Source organism: Lathyrus oleraceus, chromosome 1 (assembly GCF_024323335.1).
Source record: "Lathyrus oleraceus cultivar Zhongwan6 chromosome 1, CAAS_Psat_ZW6_1.0, whole genome shotgun sequence".
NCBI classification, from domain to species: Eukaryota; Viridiplantae; Streptophyta; class Magnoliopsida; order Fabales; family Fabaceae; genus Lathyrus; species Lathyrus oleraceus.
In genome coordinates, this window is record NC_066579.1 from 150,769,452 (window position 1) to 150,796,033 (window position 26,582).

At 34.6% G+C, this 26,582-nt stretch overlaps 1 protein-coding gene and 1 long non-coding RNA gene across 2 annotated transcripts; both read left to right on the forward strand.

The window, feature by feature from the left end:
- Positions 1–15,228: 15,228 nt before the first annotated feature.
- Positions 15,229–16,589, forward strand: LOC127123281 (ribulose bisphosphate carboxylase small subunit, chloroplastic). Its single transcript, XM_051053518.1, has 3 exons — positions 15,229–15,452; positions 15,580–15,714; positions 16,160–16,589. Exons 1-3 carry the CDS (start codon positions 15,276–15,278, stop codon positions 16,388–16,390), a joined length of 543 nt encoding a protein of 180 aa, XP_050909475.1. The 5' UTR covers positions 15,229–15,275; the 3' UTR covers positions 16,391–16,589.
- Positions 16,590–17,800: 1,211 nt separating this feature from the next.
- Positions 17,801–19,270, forward strand: LOC127115545 (uncharacterized). The gene is made up of 2 exons (XR_007800766.1): positions 17,801–18,091; positions 18,691–19,270. It is a non-coding gene; the product is annotated as an uncharacterized LOC127115545 (long non-coding RNA).
- The last annotated feature ends 7,312 nt before the right edge of the window (positions 19,271–26,582 follow it).

Here is a 26,582-nt window from a genome sequence, read left to right on the forward strand (position 1 = left end):
GAACCTCTTACTACTGGTTAGCTAAAGATGGCTCCAAGATTTTTGTTGTGGCTTATTTCTCACGTTCTCCGTCCAAATAATGGTGGTTTCTCAAGAATTGACTATTTTGAAGTTCATCTGATCTACATTATGCTAAATAAGGTTAAGATTAATTGGCTTCATTGCATTGTGTCAAGGATGCTTGCTATAAAGAAGTGCAACAAAGGTACTTATTTTGGCTATGTCTCTATGATTTCAAAGAGTTTGAAATTCTTCAATGTTGACCTGCCTAACATATCCTATAAATCGCATGAGTATGCACAAGAGTTTTCTCAAAGTACTCTTACAAATTTGGTATACTTCTAGGATGTCCAGCGTATGGCATATTACTTCCTTGCTAGTAAGAATACCAGAAGAATTTATAACTTTAATAATCTTGTTGCTTTTGAGGATGAAGGTGAAGACGAATGTGCCCATATGGAGGATGAGCGTCATATTGGGGATCACCAAAATCTCCATGAAGAAGATGTTATGATGCATAATGCACCTATTGGATATCTTCATGGTGCAGGTTCTAGAGCTAATTATGATGACACTTCCACCATATTACTATGCTTCAAAACATGCAGGTACAATAAGATGAGCGCTATGCTGACGAGTGTCAAAGGCGAATCGCATTTGAGTATGCACAAATAGAGAAATATAATTTGATGCAGCAACACTTTTCCACTCAAGATGCCAACTGTAACACCCCTTTTTCTACCCCAAATTATTTAACATATAATCAGAGTAAATAAGCACGCATATAAAGAAAAGGGCGTCACATCGACGTTTTCGAAACTTAAAACTTTCAAAAACCAACAATACACCTGGTCATTCAAAATAACACATTTCACTCATCATGAATATTCAAGCAATATGCGTTCGCAGCGGAAAATAAAGAATACTCATGTATTTCATAAAATGATTCATGTCCCATACCATGATCATCTCTCAATAATTACTCCAAACAAAATAAAACAATTAATGACATAAAGTATATCAAAATAAAATAGGAGTTCAATACCACTAATCTACCCAGTGTTACATGACCAGAGCATTGACTCATTACCTAATTTCAAACTAAATACGGAAACTCTCCAGCTAATCTTGAGCGAGTTACCGTCCACCTACTCCAGCAATACTACTCTGTAGTATCTGCACGATACCCATGTAAAGGTAACATTCAAACAGAAAGGGTGAGAAAACAAATCATCATGAAATAGCATAATAAGGCACAATGAATTAAAACACAATTTAAGAATTCATCACACTTGGTATAATCACGTCAATAATATTAACCAACAATCATCTCACATATTTCAAACGTACATCGCATCCACATCAATACATGCATTCAATGATCACATGACTATAGACGACTCAATGCAAGACAATGTGACTCTATGCATGTGGTACCTCAATGTGAACTCAAAGTTTCACCGCTTTCCGATTCAATATCTAGAATCCAAGCCACGCTTCCGATCCGGACAAGACCAAAGCCCTACGTCTGTTTCCAATAAAGGATCACCGCTTAATACTACGCCTAATCCCAATTAAGGATTAACGTCTGCTACGTCTGTTTCCAATGAAGGATCACCGCTTAATACTTCGCTTGATTCCAAGTAAGAATCAACGTCTGCTAATGTGAACGCACAGTTTCACCACTTCCACAATGAAGTCAAAACCATGCTATGAATGAATGCACAATACCAACACATATGCAATTAAGATCTATATCATCTTAACATCCCACATATCACCATGACTCACAATTGATACATATACACATTCATCACCACACATCATTCATGATTACATATACACATCCATTACCATAAATCATTCACAATTCAATAATGGTATACATACATATTCATACAATATTTTATTCACCAATATATGCCAACCATAAAATAGGTACACATAGATTTCATTCCAAAATGCACACAACAATTAAATATCAATTTTTCAATATTATAACAGTGTTAACCGGTTAACGCCCTGGGTTAACCGGTTAACGCAAAACAGCAAGCGCTCCTTGGCAGTTTATAACAGTGTTAACCGGTTAACGCCCTGGGTTAACCGGTTAACGCAAGACAGAATGTAATTTTTTTCAATATCGTAACAATGTTAACCAGTTAACGCCCTGGGTTAACCGGTTAACGCAAAACAGAATGTTGTTCCTGCGCTAACAACGAACAGAATGCAGAGTTCTCCGCATTTTTCATCGTTGGAGGACTTCCGGACCTCCGATTTCGATTCCGTAAAAAGCTACACGTTCAGAAAATTATGACTCACCCAATTATATATTCATTCACAGTTTTAGCATAATTTAATCATCACAATTCAAGAGTATTTATCAAAACCTAATAATCCCAAACCATGCCAATTAAGGATTTCAACCTAAAACATGTTCCTACCCATTGACCCAATCATACTAACCCACAATGATAAGGATTTCCCCCCTTACCTTGTCAATTTGATGAAAACCCTGACTCCTCTTTACTTTTCCTCTCCTCTTTCTCTATTGCCTTCAGTGCTCAAGTGAATTCTAATTCTCACTTCCTTCACTCTTACTATTTATAATAGTATTCTAGTTGGGCTTAAATCATCTAATTTAATCACTAGGCCCAATAATACCTAATATTTAAATACCTCTATTTAAATTTAAATATTAACCACTCACTATGCAACCAAGTTAATTAATTAATTCAATTATTTAATTATTTCTCATATCCACTGGATAATGAATTAATACACCAATTAATTAATTAACACTCCACATAATTAAATTAAAATTATAATAATAATAGTATAATAATTAAATACTAAAAAAAAATGGGTTGTTACAACTCTCCCCCACTTAAAAGATTTTCGTCCTCGAAAATTTACCTCAAACGAACAACTCCGGATATGATTCCCTCATCTTATCCTCGAGTTCCCACGTAATATTCCCATTGGCGACTCCTCCCCATATCACTTTTACCAAAGCAATCTCCTTACCACGAAGCTTCTTCACTTCTCGATCTTCAATCCGCACAGGTGATGTATCAACCGTCAAATTATCCCGTACTTGCACATCATCTAATGGAACAACATGCGATGGATCCGCAATGTACTTCCTCAATTGAGACACATGGAATACATCATGAAGATTAGAAAGTGACGGTGGTAATGCAATCCGATATGCCACTTCACCTATCCTCTCGGAAATCTGATAAGGACCAATGAAACGCGGCGTCAACTTACGTGACTTCAAAGCCCTACCAACACCCGTTATTGGCGTAACTCGAAGAAACACATGCTCGTCTTTCTCAACCTCAAGAGCTTTCCTCCTCTTATCATGATAACTCTTTTGACGACTCTGAGAAGCCTTCATCTTCCCTTGAATCATCTTAATCTTATCTGTAGTCTCTTGAATCAACTCGGGTCCAACCACAACACTGTCTCCCGATTCGTACCAGCATAAAGGAGTTCTACACCTTCTGCCATAAAGGGCCTCAAACGGTGCCATTCCAATACTCGAATGGAAACTGTTATTATATGTAAACTCAATTAACGGCAAGAAACTATCCCAATTTCCTCCTTGTTCCAAAACACAAGACCTCAAAAGATCTTCAAGTGACTGAATAGTCCTCTCCGTTTGACCATCAGTTTGCGGATGATATGCTGAACTCAAACGCAACTTCGTACCCAAAGCACTTTGCAAACCTTCCCAAAATCTCGAAGTAAACCTCAGATCTCTATCCGAAACAATACTCGACGGTATACCATGCAAACACACAATTCTCTCGACGTACAACTTAGCAAGTCTCTCCATCGAATAATCCATTCTCATCGGAATAAAATGAGCACACTTCGTCAGTCTGTCCACAACGACCCAAATCGCCTCACAATTACTCGATGTTCTTGGTAAGCCCGAAACAAAATCCATAGAGATACTATCCCACTTCCACTCGGGAATAGATAACGATTGCATCAAACCAGACGGCTTTTGATGTTCAATCTTTGACTTTTGACAAGTCAAACATGAATACACAAATTCCGCTACATCCTTCTTCATACCTTGCCACCAAAACATCTTCCTCAAGTCTTGATACATCTTAGTAGCACCAGGATGAATACTCAGACCACTTCTATGCCCTTCCTCAAGAATCCTCTTTCTCAAATCCATACCATCCGGAACACACACTCGATCACGACACCTCATGATACCATTCTCATCAATTCGAAAGTCACCACCTTTACCTTGGTTAATCAATGTCATAACATCGACTAACTTCAAATCTGACCTCTGACCTTCTCTAATCTCGTCAAGAATGTCACACGTAAGCTTCAACATCCCAAGCTTAACACACGAAGACGTCGCTTCACAAACCAAACTCAAATCCCTAAATTGCTCCAATAATTCAAACTCTCGCATCATCAACATAGACATATGCAATGACTTCCTACTCAATGCATCGGCTACAACATTCGCCTTCCCAGGATGATAATTCAAACCAAAATCATAATCCTTCAAGAATTCCAACCATCTCCTTTGCCTCATATTCAATTCTTTCTGATCGAACAAGTACTTCAAACTCTTGTGATCACTAAACACATCAAACCTCGATCCAAATAAGTAATGTCTCCAAAGCTTCAGCACAAACACAACGGCGGCCAACTCTAAATCATGCGTCGGATAATTCTTCTCATGAACCTTGAGTTGCCTTGAAGCATAAGCTACCACTTGCCCCTTTTGCATCAGAACACCTCCCAAACCCAACAAAGAAGCATCGCAATACACCACGAAGGTTTCTAACGGATCCGGTAAAATCAAAATAGGAGCCATAGTCAATCTTCTCTTAAGCTCTTGAAAATTTGCTTCACACTGCGAAGTCCAAATGAAAGCTTGACCCTTCCTAGTCAACTGCGTCAACGGTAACGACAACTTAGAAAATCCCTCAATGAACTTCCTATAATAACCAGCCAAACCAAGGAAACTTCGAATCTCAGCAACAGACTTAGGAGCTTCCCACTGAGATACAGCTTCGATCTTCGTAGGATCCACAGAAATTCCACCGCTCGAAATCACATGTCCAAGAAAACTTACTTCACTCAACCAAAATTCACATTTAGAGAGTTTAGCAAACAACTTCCTCTCTTTCAACACCGATAACACAACCTTCAAATGCTCTGCATGATCCTCTTCGCCCTTGGAATAAATCAATGTATCATCGATGAACACAACTACAAACTTATCCAGATAATCATGAAAGATTCTATTCATATACTCCATAAATACACCAGGTGCATTCGTCACCCCAAAAGGCATCACGGAGTACTCGTAGTGACCGTACCTTGTCCTAAAAGCATTCTTTTGAATATCCTCAGCCTTTACACGCATCTGATGATACCCAGACCTCAAATCAATTTTGCTAAACACACAAGCTCCAACCAACTGATCCATCAGATCGTCAATCCTCGGAAGTGGATACTTGTTCTTAATCGTCACTTTATTCAGTTGTCTATAATCAACACATAATCTCATAGAACCTTCTTTCTTCTTGACCAATAGCACAGGTGCACCCCACGGCGACACACTAGGACGAATAAACTTCTTCTCGAGTAAGTCTTCAAGTTGACTCTTCAACTCTTTCAACTCAGAAGCGGACATTCGATAGGGAGCCATCGATACAGGACTAGTTCCAGGAACTAAATCAATCGAAAACTCGACCTCTCGTTCCGGCGGTAAATCACTTATATCTTCCGGAAATACCTCCGCAAATTCACAAACTATTGGCAATTCTTCGATCGTCCTCTTCTCCCGAATATCCAAAGTTGCCAACAACATAAACAACTCGGCACCATCTTGAACCGATTCATCAACTTGCTTAGCGGACACACACCAATCTTCCTTAGCATCAACCTCAGGAAAAATAACTGTCTTCTCGAAACAGTTGATATACACTCGATTAACTTCTAACCAATTCATACCCAAAATCACATCGAGTTGCTCTAACGGAAGACAAACTAAATCAATTCCAAAATCCCTACCAATATACTCAACGGACAATTCAAACACACATAGGAAGTAGAAACAGAACCCATAGCAGGTGTATCAATAATCATACTTCAACGCATATCAGATAATATGAGATTCAGCCTCTTAGCACAATCCAAAGAAATGAAAGAATGTGTTGCACCGGTATCAATAATGGCAATCAAAGGTGTACCATTAATAAAGCACATACCTTGGATTAGTCTATCATCGGTAGTGGTCTCTGCACCAGACAATGCAAACACCTTTCCCTTCACTTGCTCCTTCTTCGGCTTATCACATTGCGAACTAATGTGACCTTTCTCACCACAGTTGAAACAAGTTACGTTCGCCCTACACTGGTTTGCTCTATGACCCGTCCTGCCACAATTGAAACACTTCCCAGAATCTCTACTACACTCCGTAGCACGATGGCCTTCCACACCACATTTGAAGCACTTAAGTGGAATAGAAGATACTCCCCCACTTGGCTTCTTGCCAACACTAGATTGTCTCCTCTTGTCATCATATGGTTTTCCCCGATCTTGGTTTTTCCCCTTCAGACTCTTGTAGACAGAAGCACTCTCCCTACTATCCTAGTCATAAATCCTTTTTCAAGAGTCGAATCCACAACCCGAAACGTCGAACAAACAGTATCGATCGTGTCAGATACACAAATCAAATACCACGGAAAACCTACTACTATTGACCAACTGGTCGACCATGCTCTGATACCACTAATGTAACACCCCTTTTTCTACCCCAAATTATTTAACATATAATCAGAGTAAATAAGCACGCATATAAAGAAAAGGGCGTCACATCGACGTTTTCGAAACTTAAAACTTTCAAAAACCAACAATACACCTGGTCATTCAAAATAACACATTTCACTCATCATGAATATTCAAGCAATATGCGTTCGCAGCGGAAAATAAAGAATACTCATGTATTTCATAAAATGATTCATGTCCCATACCATGATTATCTCTCAATAATTACTCCAAACAAAATAAAACAATTAATGACATAAAGTATATCAAAATAAAATAGGAGTTCAATACCACTAATCTACCCAGTGTTACATGACCAGAGCATTGACTCATTACCTAATTTCAAACTAAATACGGAAACTCTCCAGCTAATCTTGAGCGAGCTACCGTCCACCTACTCCAGCAATACTACTCTGTAGTATCTGCACGATACCCATGTAAAGGTAACATTCAAACAGAAAGGGTGAGAATTCAAATCATCATGAAATAGCATAATAAGGCACAATGAATTAAAACACAATTTAAGAATTCATCACACTTGGTATAATCACGTCAATAATATTAACCAACAATCATCTCACATATTTCAAACGTACATCGCATCCACATCAATACATGCATTCAATGATCACATGACTATAGACGACTCAATGCATGACAATGTGACTCTATGCATGTGGTACCTCAATGTGAACTCAAAGTTTCACCGCTTTCCGATTCAATATCTAGAATCCAAGTCACGCTTCCGATCCGGACAAGACCAAATCCCTACGTCTGTTTCCAATAAAGGATCACCGCTTAATACTATGCCTAATCCCAATTAAGGATTAACGTCTGCTACGTCTGTTTCCAATGAAGGATCACCGCTTAATACTACGTCTGATTCCAAGTAAGAATCAACGTCTGCTCATGTGAACCCACAGTTTCACCACTTCCATAATGAAGTCAACCATGCTATGAATGAATGCACACATACCAACACATATGCAATTAAGATCTATATCATCTTAACATCCCACATATCACCATGACTCACAATTGGTACATATACACATTCATCACCACACATCATTCATGATTACATATACACATCCATTACCATAAATCATTCACAATTCAATAATGGTATACATACATATTCATACAATATTTTATTCACCAATATATGCCAACCATCAAATAGGTACACATAGATTTCATTCCAAAACGCACACAACAATTAAATATCAATTTTTCAATATTATAACAGTGTTAACCGGTTAACGCCCTAGGTTAACCGGTTAACGCAAAATAGCAAGCGCTCCTTGGCAGTTTATAACAGTGTTAACCGGTTAACGCCCTGGGTTAACCGGTTAACGCAAGACAAAATGTAATTTTTTTCAATATCGTAACAGTGTTAACCGGTTAACGCCCTGGTTTAACCGGTTAACGCAAAACAGAATATTGTTCCTGCGCTAACAACGAACAGAATGCAGAGTTCTCCGCATTTTTCATCGTTGGAGGACTTCCGGACCTCCGATTTCGATTCCGTAAAAAGCTACACGTTCAGAAAATTATGACTCACCCAATTATATATTCATTCACAGTTTTAGCATAATTTAATCATCACAATTCAAGAGTATTTATCAAAACCTAATAATCCCAAACCATGCCAATTAAGGATTTCAACCTAAAACATGTTCCTACCCATTGACCCAATCATACTAACCCACAATGATAAGGATTTCCCCCCTTACCTTGTCAATTTGATGAAAACCCTGACTCCTCTTTACTTTTCCTCTCCTCTTTCTCTATTGCCTTCAGTGCTCAAGTGAATTCTAATTCTCACTTCCTTCACTCTTACTATTTATAATAGTATTCTAGTTGGGCTTAAATCATCTAATTTAATCACTAGGCCCAATAACACCTAATATTTAAATACCTCTATTTAAATTTAAATATTAACCACTCACTATGCAACCAAGTTAATTAATTAATTCAATTATTTAATTCTTTCTCATATCCACGGGATAATGAATTAATACACCAATTAATTAATTAACACTCCACATAATTAAATTAAAATTATAATAATAATAGTATAATAATTAAATACTAAAAAAAAATGGGTTGTTACACCAACTTTGAGGTCTTTGCTTCATACATGGCTGAGGCATTAGTGTCCTTACGCACGAATATGAATGTGAATCATGAAGCCATTGTGGCCAGAATTAATCACCTTATTTCTGCACATGAGGATGACTCTCGTCATTATGAGAGTTTCTATTGGGAAATATGTGGGGTTATTGATTCTCAATACCACAATGAAGGACCGTGTTGGCACAGAGGTGCACTAAGGGGACATGGAAAAAGATAGCTTGGTGTTCGAATGATGTGTTGTGAGTTTGATCTGGTGATGTCCAGTTCTATTTGGTGTCTTCAATCTTTCTTCATTTTGCTACTTCATTTTGCATTAAGAACTTATGGTTATTGTAATTGTTCTGTTTTTTATTAATTGTTGTATTTTCTAGTATATGTTGAGCATATACCTTATCTTTGCAAATTTCCTTTGTATAATGAATATATATGATATTTATGATCGTATGTTTGGTCTCTTTTTGATGTTGTCTAAGGGGGAGAAGTATGATGCCCGCATTCAGGGGGAGCTTTTCATGAACAAGAACGCATTGTCTCAAGTTTTGCCATCATAAAAAAGGGGGAGTATGTGAGTGCATATTTCCGTATAGATAGGTTTTTGTATGATGTTAAAACTAGAAATTAGCGTTTATGTATATTGGACGGTATCATTCGAGTCTAAATGTGAATTTTAGCGTTCTTACATTAGGGAAATGGTTTGGAAAAAGATTGTGCTTCAAAATATTATGGCATTCATGAAAAACTGGTTTTAGGTGAAATTTTCACATTACAGGTTGACATATAGCTCATCTGCAAATACATAGGTCGACACATTGTAGGAACAGGTCGACACATGCACTACAATATTAAAGTCGGTAAGGTTCTTTTTTATATGCTGACTGAATAGGTCAACCTATAGGAAGCATATTTCCTTGATATGTTGACATATGACCTCAGACAGGTCAACATATTGCTTCAATAGGTCGACACATGACTCGTACAAGTTGACCTATTGAACAAAAATGTTGAGAAATAACTCTTGTTTTCACCTTTTGCATTTCTTTTGCTCTCTATTGATCACATGCATATAAATACCATATACATGCATCATTCTCTAGTACTGTTTCTACAGTGAGTAAAACCTACATGAATCCAGGATTTCAAAAGCATCTCATCATCTTTAATTCAATCTATGCATACACACAATCAAACTACACATAATCATTTGTTGATTGGGTGACATCTAGATTACGATTTATACATCCAATTAGGTTTGTTGTACAGAGAATATTGGGTTGAGATCTTTGAGGGATTCAAATCAGAAAAACGAGGTGTGGTTTCCTTCAAGATCTTTAGGGTTTGAAGGTTTTGGACAAGATTGTGCAATTCGGATCCGATCGAGTGAAAGCCTTGAGACTAGGTTTGTCGTGCAAGGGAGTAGTGTGAAACGGTGGATCATGTTGATAAATCTTGGGTTCAACAAGTGTGCGCTTAGGATTAATTCAGTCGGGTGAAAGCCTTGAGACAAGGTGGTCGTACAAGGAAGTAGAAACAACAGGTGAATTGAAGCGGCGTTGTTGGTGTCTTGATCAAGGTTTTTGGAGGTGCTGGAGTTAAGAACAAACTTAGGGCGTATGGGATTTGATCTCTCATCTCTTGTATACATACATTTGCAAAGTAAGATTTATTATAATAATATCTCAATTCGAATTGAGAGAAGACGTACCCTTAACGAGGTCAATTGGGGAACTGTCTAAATCAATCCTTGTGTTCTCTCTCTCTCTCTCTCTCTCTCTCTCTCTCTCTCTCTCTCTCTCTATATATATATATATATATATATATATATATATATATATATATATATATATATATATATATATATATATATATATATATATATATATATATATATATATATATATATATATATATATATATATATATATATATATATCTTTTTCATTTTTTTATTCCCAAATTATCGATTGCTTTGGTCACCGGATCAACATAGTTTGGATCATAATTTTGATTATATTTTGAATCTTGTGTTTGTTGTATTAATCACTAACCATTTGTTTGTGAGTGGATTTCTTAGAATAAAAAACACCATATAAAATTCCAAACTTTGTTTTTCGCACATCAAGTGTTCGAAAAATTGTTTGACTTAGTTTTTAGTGTGTGGATATCATTGGAGATATACTTTTACTATTGTACAGTATTCAATTAGGTGTGCTTAATCGTTTTTGATTGAATTGTGGATTATTATCATAGCATTAACACCTTTGCGCATATTCGGATTATTCAATAGTAGGTTCAATTAGACAATTTTTGATCTGGGAAACATTTGAAACTTGCTTTCGCGTCATAAATTTTTCTAAGTCAAATTTTGGGATAAATTTTTAAATTGGGATCTGTTCACCCCCCTCCCCCCTTTAGATCTACGTCTATCGTCTAACACCTACTTCTTGACTCGATAATTAAATAATTAAATATGTATAAAACATAAATATTCACCAAGCATGATGCTACTCACAACCATTAAAACTTTTTGAACCACATAGTAAAGAAACAAATCATTTGATAAGTAGTGGAATTACAAAAAAAAACTTGGCATAATAGCCTCAACATCATTATCATTTAAAAAAAGTGATTCATCGCAAAATAAAACCAAACAGAAAGATACGTAACATATACAAATATAGGACAACCTGATCCTCTCGTGTTACGCACCAGAGCGACTCCAACTATAAGCCCAAACAATAAGCAACTAAAGAGGCACAACATTGTCCTCAACCTCAAGCTCTTATTCAGGTACCTGATTATTTATACTCTAGAGGAGCACAGATGCAACAACAAAAAAAGGGGTAAGAAGACATTCAAATAATAAATGGTGCATAAACATTTAGGATAGATTCACTCATCTACACAATCATCCACATAATCAGAAAACACACCAACATCATGTATTCACATCTCACCCACATCACAATCGTCAAATCACAATCATGCAATATAATACAACAATGACTCGACTCATGCTCGTCATGGTCCCCACTCTGAACTAAACTCATAACTCAACTCTATATGCATGTGATACCGACTCAATATTTGATTCTTCATACGAACCAAGTCCCAATCTTTACGAACCCCGAGCCCCCACTCAAGGCTTAAGACAAGTCATTAGTCCCGACTCTAAACTAGTGAACATGCCTTTTTCACGACAATGATACATATGATGAATGTCATACCCAAAATGCAGTACAACCCCGCTCTGACTATACATAAATACTCAACAATAAAATATGAAATACAGTCCCTCTCTGATTGTAAATAAAATATATTTTCACTGCATCAGTAATAACTCATATCTCAAATCATACGCCTTATCAACACAAATTAGCATCACATCATACTTCCACTTTTATCACACATTTTCACACTTACACATAATACTTGTTTATGTATAATTTCATTTCACAATACACAATTACTTATATAATTTAATTAATTAACTCATGTTCAACAAATACACCAAACAACATTCAACCTTTGACCGCCCGACAAACTCCTCCATCATAATCCAACTCATCAGGTCAGAACATGCATTCTGACACGATGACAGGCAACCCGTCACTAGGATGATGCTTGTCATCCTACCCATCAACCTACACATCACACTATGACGACCTGGCAAGTCCACGCTCGCCTGGAAGCCATGAAGGTCTCCCTGTCACATTCCTGACGTCCTTCAGTGGTTCACAACGCATGACGCCTAAGGTGTCATATGGGTGGCGTCCCACCCTGCTAGCGGAAGCAGGATTTCATTATGTTATGGCAGAACCTACAAATACTCACTCAAATAACTCCAAACACCTTCAAACAATCTAGAAACCACACCCACATGATTACCACACAAAAGCATGTTAATTCCTATCAATCTAACATATTATTTCATTTATTTAACCACAAAATCCAGAATTTATTCATGCTTTGAAAACCCCAATTTCACATCCAAACTCATGTTTATGAACAAATAACATATGCAACAATCACACTAAATACAATACACAAATTTACAATTAAATCATGACATGCAAACAGAATTCCAATCATATTATTCATCACACAACTCAATCAACAAAAAGGAGAAAAAACCTATTGGAGATTAAGGAAACAACTCAACACAAATTTGCATAATTCTACAAATTCTCACCAAATTCTAATTAATTAATTAATTATAATAACTCAATTAATTAGCACAAAACATCACAAATACCGTCATCGGTCAAACATATCATATATTCACAAAATAATTATTAAATAAAATGCTTAATTAAATTAATAAATAATTAAATAACTGAATAATTAAATTGAGATGTTACATTAAGAGTCTTGCACAGATAATATATTACATGAACATGTCCTTAATCATATTTCTTAAGTGATTGTGATTTATTTATCGTATAAATTTTTTAACCCAACAATAATTAAAATTACTCTAATTAAATAATAAAACATTCAAAAATATATTTTGAAAATATATTTGGATATATCATTCTTTTCTGATCTTATTATGCATCACACTCATCTTAGTTCCTTTTCACACATACTCTGCTGTCTTTGTTTCCTCTTGAACAAGTGTTCAACTACTTCCAAAACTGGACAGTTGTAAAATTATGTAGCCCTTTGATTTTTCTTCTAAGAAGATGAATGAAATAAAAAACGTTAGAAGTAGACAAATACGTGTGACTCATAAGAAAAAAGAAACATGCCTTCTTAAAAAAAAATTGAATTATTTTTAAAATTAATTTTGACAATTCATTATAGTAGAAATCTCAACTATTAACCAACATAATCCAAAACATTGTCTAATCTTTAAGATCAAATAATGAGATTAAAAGTCACATTTAAATTCTTGACTTTTGATTCTTATGCTTTAATATTTTTGTTATCTTTTATACAATGAATTTTATTAAGATAAGGTTTTTTGTATTTTTTGGTTGAGTGCATGTGTATATGTGGATCTTATGTTTTCAACATTGTATGTTTGGCTACTAATCAACCAAGCATGATAAGACCCATCTTTCTCCTTACCACTTCTTATCTTATGCATACATTTTGCTTGTCTACAACTTGCCATCGTAAAATCTAAGCATAATCTAACAAGAATTTAACAATGTTAATGGAAATTATTGTTGTAATTTTATGAACATTGGTCCCATGTAAGGGTGAAGCTAGAACCTACTCTTGGCAATCCAACAAAATGGATAAGAATGTCAGTTGAAGATATTTTTCTTGAATTTTGGTTACCTCTTCAAAAATATCACTTACTTACCCTTCTAAATTTATGATAGTTTTTTATATGAATTAGATCATCTTTATGTATATACAATTGCCTAGACAAATTGAATACAAAACTTGAATATCACGTTTATTTATTTTAATTGTTTGGTTTCAAATTAACTATTGTATAGTTTAGTGTTAACTTTTTCATATCAAATCAACTATAAAAAAAACATACGAGTTAAACTTTCACTTTCAGATGTAAGAATAGCTTTAATAGATAATTTATAAATACATCTATAAATATTCTTTGAACCTTGAAATATGTATCGATTCTTGGGAATCTTCGATGTTCAACTCATATAATTTTATGTAATCCAAAAAATCAAAAATCGAGATAGTTTAAAACACATAAACATGTGTTTCTTAACGACAAGTCAATCCAATCCATAGATAATTTGGTGCATTTACCACATCACACAATTTTTTTCATATACCCATCGTCCGATGTCAAATCAACGGTTGAGATCGTTTAAAGTTGATTATTATTGTGTTATATAAATCGTTCAAGATCTCAAAGTAATAGTCTAGATTATTTAGAGTCTACATTATTTGATCCCTAAACCCTAAATCCATTGTTATCTTTTAGAATATAACTGAAGCAACAAAGGTACAAATGTTATTACTTTTAACTTAAGATAGCCACCTAAGAAATTATGGTCACAAACATGTTAAGATTCAAATGTGATGTAAAAAAATATCACCTTCACCACAATCACACATTCTATGTACTTCCAAAGAAGAGATAAGATATTATGAAACCAAATCCACGTGGCATTACCATAGTGGTCTCTAACGATAAGGCTAACATTTCAAAACTTTAAACTTTCATGTGGCCAATATTACGTAACACCATCTCATATTCAATCCAACGGTCGAAATTTTTCATCAACCAATCCTTTTCATTCTATACCATTAGATTAGTGTCATCCAAATTTCACCATTATATATAGCAACTTTGAGTTGGAGCATGAAGCAGAAGCAAAAGTTGAGAAGGAAAAATGGCCTTGATTTCCTCCGCCGCAATCACCACCGTTAATCGGGCCACCCGGGCACAAACCAACTTGGTTTCATCGATCACCGGTCTCAAATCGTCGGTCGGCTATCCGGTTACCAAGAAGGCCAGCGATGACATTACCTCCTATGCAAGCAATGGTTCAAGAGTGAATTGTATGCAGGTAATAAATTATTATGTTTCTAGGAAAATTTTATACACAATGTATATAGTATAATTGTCATAATTAAGTAATTAAAATTGTAAATTTTGCTAAACTTTTTACTTCATTTTATGTAAAATATTTATAGGTGTGGCCACCAATTGGCAAGAAGAAGTTTGAGACACTTTCATACCTTCCACCTCTCACTCCAGAACAATTGGCTAAGGAAGTAGAATACCTTTTAAGGAAGGGATGGGTTCCTTGCTTGGAATTTGAGTTGGAGGTTAATTTCATTAACTCTTGCAAACTTTTTTTTAATTTTCCAGTTTAAGTCGATATTTTTCGATTTTTTTTTAAACGTTTGATCTCAATCCAAAATCTATATAGTTTAGTGTATTTGATCGGCTCATTCACGAGTTCAACATATCAGTAGACATTTGATTCAGATCAAAATTAATATTTTAGTCTTACAAAAATGTTCGATCTTGATCAAATAATTATAGATGTGATGACTTCATGAATGCTAAGAGTTTTTGACCTAACTGTATACATTTCAAAATCGATATTTGTTTTATCAAAGTGTTAGTTTTTTTTTATCAAACGGAGTTATGTGTGTGCTGATTGACTATGTATAAATATAGAGAATTTCTGACGTAGTAAGATGATCGGAGTTCTATGTTTTTTTAGGGTTAATGTGTTTATTGTTTGGTTTGATTTGTGTTATATAGAAAGGATTTGTGTACCGTGAGCACAACAATTCACCAGGATACTATGATGGACGTTATTGGACAATGTGGAAGCTACCTATGTTTGGCACCACTGATGCATCTCAAGTGTTGAAGGAGCTTGAAGAAGCTAAAACTGCATACCCTAATGCATTCATCAGAATCATTGGATTCGACAATGTTCGTCAAGTGCAATGCATTAGTTTCATTGCTCACACACCAGAAACCTACTAAATTTGATATTTGCATCACTCTTTATTACTACTTTCTTTGTATTATTTGACCATTTGTAAGAACTATATTTCCTACCATTTGTTTTTGTTATATGAATGTATCATCCTTTGTATTTTTTTTTTATGTATTCGGATTTCCTTCGGAAATTATGAATGGATGAGAACTATCATTAATAAAATATATGTTGTTTGTTTCTAAATTAATTCATTATTATCCTTAAATTTTTCTAATACAGATCGAAAATTTTAATATTTTGAAGTTGATGGTAAATTTTTAAATTGTAAATATATTGTGATTTTCGATATTATTATATAATCCTTACTATATATTCTTCACGAACATGAGTGATTTTTTCAATTATCAATAAACTACGTCATATTCAACAGATAATCGATAGATATTTTAAAATATCACATTCATATATGACTTTGACCTAATAATTTTAAGATATGTTGTTCAAGTTTTATTGGAGATATTTGAAAAACCGATGTACTTCGAAAATTATGAATGGATGAGAGGTATCATTAATAAAATATGTTGTTTGTTTCTAAATTAACCCATTATTATCCATATATTTTTGTAACATGGATTGAGAATTTTACCATATTGAAGTTGTTGGCAAAATTTCAAATTGTGAATGTGTTGTGATTTTTGATATTATGATATAATCAAGTGTATATAATCTTCACGAATTCGTGATCTTTTCAATTATCAATAAACTATATGTCATATTCAACAATGATCGATAGATATATCAAAATATCACATTCATAATATGATTTGACCTGACAATCGATAGATACATCGAGATATCACATTCATAATATGACTTTGATAATAATTTTAAGATAATGGGTTCAAATTTTATCGGAGGTATTTTTTAAACTATCACTTTAGTTAAATATGATTTTTCTCTTCTCCAAAACAAAAAGTTTATGTATGTTTCTTTCTTAAACATTCCTTTCAAAGCAATAAAACTAATTGGCATCATATTATTTTTCTTATACCATTTCTCAATCAATCAAGTCACTTTTAAATTGTACAAGTTTATGCAGAAATGGATATTGGATCATGTTTGGTGCTAGCTTAAAGAGTACAATTGTTTTTAGAATTTCCATAATTCTAAGGTATATACTATAATCTTATCCTTGGGAAATAGTTAATATCAACACACCTTTAATTTTTGTTCGTAAGTTGTTGGTATATTGTCATGGATTCTCCATTTGATAAAGTCATTTAGCCGTTATGAGGTATGACTAGTGATAGGTAGCATTAATATTTAGGGTGGACCCTTTAGATAGATACTTTTGTGAACAAGGTTACTTAAAGATAAAGAAATAGATAAGAATTTCATCCTCCTTTACTCACACTACGACATCATAATACATTTATGCAAACATTGTCATATTTTTATTCACAATTTTATTTTGCATTTGACTCATTTTATACATAAAAAAATGTGAACTATTCGGAAGAATATAAATTCGAATTTTGACGAGTGATTTTTATCAAATTTTATTTATATTTATGGTTTGGTTAAATTTAGAGGTTAGTGTCGATTTCATCTAGTGGATGGTTGGTTTGAACTCACGTCCTTCAACCTCCTGATCCTGGGATTGAAATGGAGAGTTAAGCCAGAGATTTAGAGGTTGTTTCTTTTTTCTGTTTCTCATGCAAAATTGTTATGCAGATCATTAAGAGGTGGAGTGTTTGTTGATTAAATTTTAGTGATTTAATTTGCGACTTGCTAGAGAGTATATGGTCTCTCTGAAAAATAATATTTTGTTCAAAGAGGAGATAGCAGATAGTAAAGAAGTTGTGTTAAGTTCAAAGATTAGAGTTTGGTTGTGGTATATTATTGATTTAAAGTTTAGTAGTTGTTCTAACTTTTATGAGTAGAACAAGCTTCTCTACCGTGTCTTAATTTGTATCTCCTTTTGTATTTGAATTGGAGTATCCATAATATTCTCTTTAAATATAAACTTACTTATCGAAAAACAAAATTCATAATATTAAGACAAACATTAAAAGAGAGATTGATACATATTACCGTATCTTCAATTCTCCATAAAAGATAAACATATAGTGTTTATTAATTGTATTTTAATTTTTCAATTTTTTAAAAAAATAATAAATATTTTGTAAGTATTTATGAAACAATTTTACAAAAGAAATCTAATTTATTAGATAAGTTTTTTATAAGGGAATTCAAACAAGTCCTTAATGTTTTGCTCTTTTCTTAAATAATATTTTAAAATGTGTCATCTTTTATAACATTTTTTATATGGACTTTTTTTTAGGTGAAACAAGAAATATGAATGATGCAAGAACAAGAACTTTTGGTGCGGTGGTGAGAGTTTCCGGTACGAAGGAATGGGAAGAACCTACAAGGTTAATATTTCAACTCTCAAATCATTGAAGTTTTAGAAATGTAGTTTGAGAATGAGAATGAGATAATACACATATTCAGCGTGTGGTGAGGTTTATATGCCTCATGTGGTTGGAATTTCCTCGTCTACTCTGACGTGTGACGCGGGAGTCGTTTGATCGCATCCAACAACAAGGGATGTTTGGGGTTAGGATCATGTATTTCGCGTCTCGAGGAAGCTTCATGTGTCCATTTGTCTTGCTTGGCAAAGTCCTAGATTGGACCTTCATAATTGGGCATGTCGCCTCTTTGGCGAAAGAACTTGGTGAATGTGAGTAGGTAGCCTTGAGAACATGCACATTAAATATCACTTTCGTTAGTGAAACATTTTTGTAACATTATTCTTATGTGTGGCTTTGGGTCCCTAGAGTAAGGGCTGGAAATGTTGTTCACTGTGCTCGAGTGAATTCGAGTGCCATTATGATCTCAAGGTTGATATTCCATTGTTGATTTCATCTTCTAAGCCTTACATCATTCTAGGTCTTATATTCATCCAATTCGCCCTCTTACAAAATGATTGGCCCTCACTATGAATGATAGTTTTGAAGGTGAAAAAATTACAAGAAAGGGGTTGAATAGTGTCAGCTTTTTCTTCTTTATGCCTTTTTAACTTCTGCTTCTGATGAATTTCAAAACAGATTGTGAACACTTAGTTTAGAGTTTGACTCAGAAAGACTTGGATAAGTTCTGATTGATCTTAATCAGAGTCTGAACTCTGGTATATATTTATCATATTTTGAAACAGAATCTGACTTAGATTGCAAACAACCGATAATAGTGGAATAAGGCTCAGAAGAAAGTAAAGTAAAAGTATAAATGACACAAGAAGTTATTCTGCTTCCTCTCACAACTCGAGAGTAGTCTAGTCCCCATGTACTTCCAATGGATTTTCATTATAACCAAATATAATTACAAATGCTCAAGCACTCAAGCAAGAGACTTCTTTGCTTACATACACAAGTATAAAACTTCCTTGCTCAAACACACAAGTTTGAGACTTTCTTTCTCAAGCCCACAGACTCAAGACTTCCTTGCTCAATCACACAGGTCTTAGACTTCCTTGATCTAGTACACAAGCTAAAGACTTTAAATGCTCAGGCACTAAAGTAAGAGCCTTCTGACTCTATAACAAATTGTTAAGAGATTTTGGTAATAACTAAACTTGATATACAATGAGAGGTGTAAACAAAATACAACTTAGAATGACTCTAAGACTTAAGAACTTCTAAAATATACATAATGTTAAGATGTTCTAAGTCTAATAGATTTGACAGAGTATCTTCTCTTTGAATGTCAAGTCTATAGTCTCTGGTGTATTGCAGTGTGGTAGTCTTCTTCTTAGGTCTGCAGCTCCTTATATAGAGGGAGGAGCGAAAAGAGACATTGAAGACTTTACCAAAAGGTTGGTTAATCTTTGTACTTGATTAGACATATCAAGCAAACACCTTTCTCCAAGAGGAATGATCTGTTGAAACTCATACAACCTTGAGAGAGATGTTTCCTTAAGTCTTCAAGTGATCAAAAAGGTTCTGAGTCTGTTAGAGTTACCTTGGTAGAAGAGCTTTTGCTTTAGAGGTTGACTTTCCTTCAGACTCCACTCCTTAGAGGTTGTCTTCCTTTAGACTTCACTTTTCATAGGTTGATCACATCACAATCCAGTTCTTGGATTATGAAGCTTCAACGTCTAGGTCACCAGAGGTTGACTTTCTTCAGAACTGACTTCTTTAGAGTCTGGATCTCCATCCGAGGCAAAGCCTTTAGAAGTGATCTTCAGAGCCAGAGTCTGATCTTCAGATTCACATTCTTGAAGCATCTCTTCATTTTTTTTAATGATATAATCTTGCATACTTGAACATATGTTGCAATACCAAATTATTCTTTAAATACTTTATTATCATCAAAACCTAAGGGATATGGTATCAACCAATTTTGTTTCAACAATTTCCTTTTTTATGATGACAAACAATATTATTTAATAACAATGGTTGTTTATTTGATTAACTTAATAACTTCAAGATTAGAGGTTTGTAAGCTCCTCCTAAGTCTGATAGTCCATAGGGTGAGGTTTGTAAGCCCCCCCCCTAAGTTCTGTCTATGTTAATTAAATTCCTTTAACATAATATTCAAACATTAAGCACATAGTGATCATCAGATTCATGTGCTTAAATACTTATCCTCTTTCTCCCCCTTTTGTCATCAACAAAAAGATAAACATAGAACAAAAATGATACTGAAGAGAAGTTTTTATTTAATAAAAAATGAGATGGTATTGTTCAGAAATGATGAAAAAACACAGGGTGACTAAATTCTAAAGCCTAAGGTTTCTTCAGAAGCTCCATAACTGCTTTCGGATCAGCACCCATGATATCTTGTCTAACATCCATAGCCTTCATCCTATCATCCATCTCTTTCTTCTTGTCAGCCATGAATTCCAAATTTTCTCCTGAAGCGCATGTCTCTGACTAGTAGATTTAGCAAAATCTGAAGAGACATACTTCAGATCTTGAAAAACTGATACTATAGAGGCTATGAGAGAATCCCGCTTAGCAACATAAGCTATGGGGTCAGACGTTGTAGTTCTCTCATAAACCAAATTTTGCACTCTATCAAGAAAAACAATTTTGATTTATTCTAGTTTTGCTTGGATATAGGGAGGAAGAGATGAAATGTTTGTTTGTGGATGGTCAGAAGATTGGTTTTCTTAGATAGTTTGGTCCATAGAGGTTTCTGTATGAAGTTGGCCAAAAGAGACTTGTTCAATTTCAATCTGAGGTTCAGAAATGACTTGAACTTCATATTGATTCTGAACAAGACTAGATTCTTCTTGAGGTGTAGATTTAGGTGATGGTCGGGGTTTCGATTAAGGTGATGGTTGAGTTTCTGGTTGATCTGGGGTTACATGTTCAGTTTCATTTTGAACAAATAAATCATTATGTTCAGAAGTTGAATCAATAGAACATGCTTGGTCAGTTTGTAGGCCTTGAGGTGAGAAGATTTGCATAGGGGTGGCTTGAAGAGGTCTGATAAAAACAGGTGAGAGAGTCACCATTTTAAGACCAAGATGAGCAATGAAATCAGTTTCTTCAACTTGTTACTTAGAGCCAGAAGAGGCTTTCCCACTAGATATATCTATGGGGTGTTCAGAGGTGTTGTTTGTTCAGAAGTAGAAAAGTATGTCAGTTGTTTCTGAACATCAGTGGATTCATCAGCAGGATGTTCAAAATCAGCTAAATTTATAGCTTTTTCTAGAATTTGGATAATAGGAGTTGGGTTAGGAGACTCTGCCACAGGTTCTAATTGTTGAACAAGTGATGAAATGTGTTTTGGAGATGATTTGGATGACGGATTGGATGAGTGTGTTGGTGATATGTGATTTAAGATGGAATAATCGAAAAAATATTCCAAGATAGAGTTTGTACTTTTACCTATCTTATCGATCTCCATAGCATCTGGAGTAGCTTGATTCTCTTCACCAACAGCTTCAGAAGTAGAGTTGGCATCACTTCTGATATAATGACTTCTGTTACACCAAAAGTTCTAGCTTTAGAGATCTTCTCAGCAGACTTTAACCCAGCTATGACTTCAGCAGCTTGGACTTCTGCAGTCTCCAGAACTCTCTTCCAATAAAAACTTCTTCCAATAGATCATCAAAGATTGTAGGAAGTTTCTCTGCTTATTCCACCATAGTAGAGGCTAACAGTTGATCTTCCTTGAAAACAGTTTTGTCCATATCCTTCTGGGTTTCAGCATCTGTAATTTTTTTCCTTATGATCAAGAATACCCAAGTTTCTTCTTCTTCCTCTTCAATTTCATCAGGAACAAACATCTTCCTTAACTTCTTATTCCTTATAATTGGATTAGATGTGACATCAAAAGAAGATACGTTCTCAAGAGTTCTTCATTTCTCATCTTAGAAGGCATTAAGACAGTGGATGTAGTAACCTCTTCAACTTCTTTCTCAATCTCCTTCTGTTGCACAACCTTCTTCTTAGAAGGATTTTAAACTTCCTTCTGAGTATCCGAAGCAACCCGCTTTCTCTTTTTAGAAGATTTGTACACATCAGCATGTTCATTTGCTAAGTCTTCATATCTTAGAAGCTTCTAGGTGATTTGCTCATTGTCTTGTTTGTTTATACCTTCATAGTTTGCCTGAGCTAATATTTCTCCATCTCTTCATCCCATTATTTTTGTTCTTATTCTTTCTTCAACCATGGCTAACCTAGGAAACTCAAACATGAATTTTATGGGATTATCTAGTGGGGATGAAATAAGTGACACTTTTTTGCGCACTAGAGTGATTGACCCATAGGTGATATATATGATATCTCTAGCGATTATACCTCTTCTTGTGAATGTTATACAAACTAGTGATACTTGTCACTCTATAAGTAGTTATGATGAAGGTGGTACTATACCCGAGATTCCTCAAGATGACTAGGATCTAAAGGAGACCATGGAGGAGAATATGAAGGCTAACCCATTTAGGCTTGACATTAGAGAGGTTGGTTGTGGTTTTGCTTTCTCTGAAGTGCTTGTGGTGAAACCGTATAGGGATAAGGATTACCAAGAAAATTTGAGTGTTCGTGTTTATATTAAGTCTATTTAGGGCTATGAGCGATCGAGAACCTGGTGATGAAGAGATTAGGAAGTATCTTGAATCTCATGCACGCTTTAGAACTCACTTTCATGATTTTTTTGTTTATTGACAAGGGGGGAAGATGATACACATGGGGTAGCAAAACCTCAAACTGTCCACCAAGTGACCAAGAGACTTATGGCTGATGCCTTGACTTGAGCTTGAGGTCTTATACTTGTTGGAAAGCTTGAGCTCCAAAGTAACATAGACAAGTCTCGTATAGTGACCAAGAGACTTGTGGTCACTTGACAAAGACAAAGGGAATATGTGCAAAGTCAAAGGATCTAGTTGATCAAATGGAACTTGATCAAGTTGAATCAAATGGAAAGAGGTGGATAAAACACACAATGAATGATCATACAAAGACTAGCCTAGGGTATCATTGTTAGGTATCCCAAGAGTAATCCATGTGGATGCAAAAGTGTACTAAGCCTATGTCTCATTGTTAAGTAGCCCAAGAGTAAGACATGTGTGTTCTAATGTGTGCTAACCTAAACAAACGAATGTGATAAGCAGAGGCATAAGACAATGAACAAAAAACAATATGACAAGATCACATGTTCAAAATTCTAACAGGTGAAAAAGGTGTAAGTGATCAACAGGTCAATGAGTCCAATGATCACCCCAAATCAAACATATGCCTAATTTCTAAGTCCAAAGTCCAACATCACTCCAAGTCAATCATGGGTCTTAAAGATCAAGTCCATCCATTTTATCATGTTTTGATTTATTGAGATTGTCAAGTAAACCAAACACAAGATGATAAACATAAGATGAATAAGACAAAATAAATAATGTATGAAGTGAGATGATGAATGAGACATAAAAGTAAATTTCAAGAATAGAAGTTGCAAGAATGTAAAGTGTTAGAGGCTTAGAAGTTAGATGTTAAGTGTTAGATGTTAGAAGGAAAATTCAAGTCACCACATTGGGATCATCTATCAACAAGTCAAAGGACTCAAACATATGTTACACCAAAGGATAAATTATCACTAACTCAGAGTGCCAAAAATATGATCAAATGATCATCTATCAACATATTGAATTAGAAAAGATTGAATCAATCAAGGGACCATCTATCAATGATTTTAAATATTTAAGATCTCATCAACCAATCAATCACTCAAGCAAAGTCAAAAAGATGACAAATTTTGAGTTAAACATGAAATAAAAAGGTTTTAAAATGGTTTAAAATGGAAAATAAAGAGAAAATGAAAAACAAATATCAAAATGTAAATTAAATGGATGAAAAAATTAAGAGAAGTCAATAATATTACAAATAGAAAGGTCTCAAAAGTTAAATGTCAACATGTTTGAAAATGATTGAAAAATAAATTGCAAAATGAAATTAAAAGAAAAATGAAATAAAAATAACTATAAATACAAAAATGATTTTAGAAAATATAAGAAAAATGTATGCGAAGCAAAATATTTTTAAAGACCTAGTGTAAAAAATTTGGATCAAATTAAATTAAAATTAAGTAAGAAATTAAATGGAAAAGAAAATAAATAAAAATAAAATAGAATATGGATCCAATGGTCAAGATATTTAAAAAAAATGAATTGGCACAATGTGATTGGTTGAGTTTGAATCTTGGAACCAAAACGCATGCAGTTTAACTTCGTCTTCAACCTTCAAATTGATTCCTGCAAATCATGAACTCATGTTTTTAGCAACACCCAAGCGTGGAGTTAGCTTCGCAATACCTCATCGTTCATGTCTCCCTACATTAGAGTCATTGATTGGCTCTAAGCAAGGAAATTTTTTCTCAAGAATAAGAAGAACTCTAAGTGTTCAAAGTAAAATTAAATGACTAATAAAAAAGATAAATGAATGGTAATTTAGTGCTTTTGATCAGTGGAATAATGTGAAGACACTGGTAACTTGTTGCTCAAGGATTTAACTCGTAACTACCTTTTCAGTTGAAGCTTCAAAGGTCAACAATGACAGAAACGAGAAATACGAAGCAAGAGGTTTAAAGGCAAAGTGATGATGTAGTTAGCTTCAGATGATGCTGATGAAGATTTTTGGGCAAAGATTTGAGGTTGAAAGAGCTTGAATCGAAGAAACTATAAACTGGCTTTTGTGTGATATTGGGTTCAAGTGAGACGGGTTTTTCTGGCTATTCAAGCTTGCAAATGAAGGCAAAACGATCCTCTACTTATAGGAAATGAAATGGGAAGCTCACACATGCCAAATAGATCTCAAATCGTGTGATCTAGGGTTGAAAATTTGTCAAAGGGGGCTCGTGTGAAAACATGTGAGCAAAGCATGAATTGAGGATGAAATATGGTCGTTTTAGCTTGTTTGCACACGTTTTGGTGTCACGAGTAAGTTATACATGTGCAAGTGGTCCCACAATGCAAAATGACATGTAATTGCAAAATTTGGGCTTCGTGCAAAATAGAGTTCAAAGTGCTAAGTTTGAAGTTATGCCAAATGGAATCCACTCGTGCATTTTATGATCTTCTTTGTGCCTTTTGTTCACTTCAATGCCATGAATCCAATGCAAAAAGAACCAACTCAAAAGGAGGTCTGAGGTGAAAATGGAAAGTGTTGAAATTTGAGGTCATGACATGCCTTCTAGGTCAGGCATTTGGTCAAATAATCTTGGCATGTTTGGGGCATATTGAGGCTCCAAGTTCATGACACCATAACTTTTGATTCCATCATGAATTTTGAGCCAAAATTAGGCCAAATGGACTTTTACATAAGCTTAAAAAAATTCAAAAGGAATGAGATCAAAAGGTTATTTGAGGCTAAAATGGCATGGCTGTCAAGTGGGGTCATGACAAGGTTTTGGCCTATTTTGGCAACTTAGTCCTTTCCAAAATTTAAGTCCTTAAAGGTTGAATTGATGCTTGAGCCTTGAAGAAACATTGTAGAGGAACTCATTAGGAACATTTGGCTCAAATAAGCTTGTCAATTGGTTGAAAGTTGAGGAAGTTATGAGATTTGGACCAAAAGTAAGCCATACTTGCAAATTAGATCAACCAAACTTGTGCCAACTTGTGTAAACTTGAAGTTTTCTAGCATCCCAAGCCAAAATGATGATGGAATGAGAAACCCTTGAAGATAATTTGATTAAGTCTTGAATGATCTTAAGGATAGCTTGAAGATTGGCATG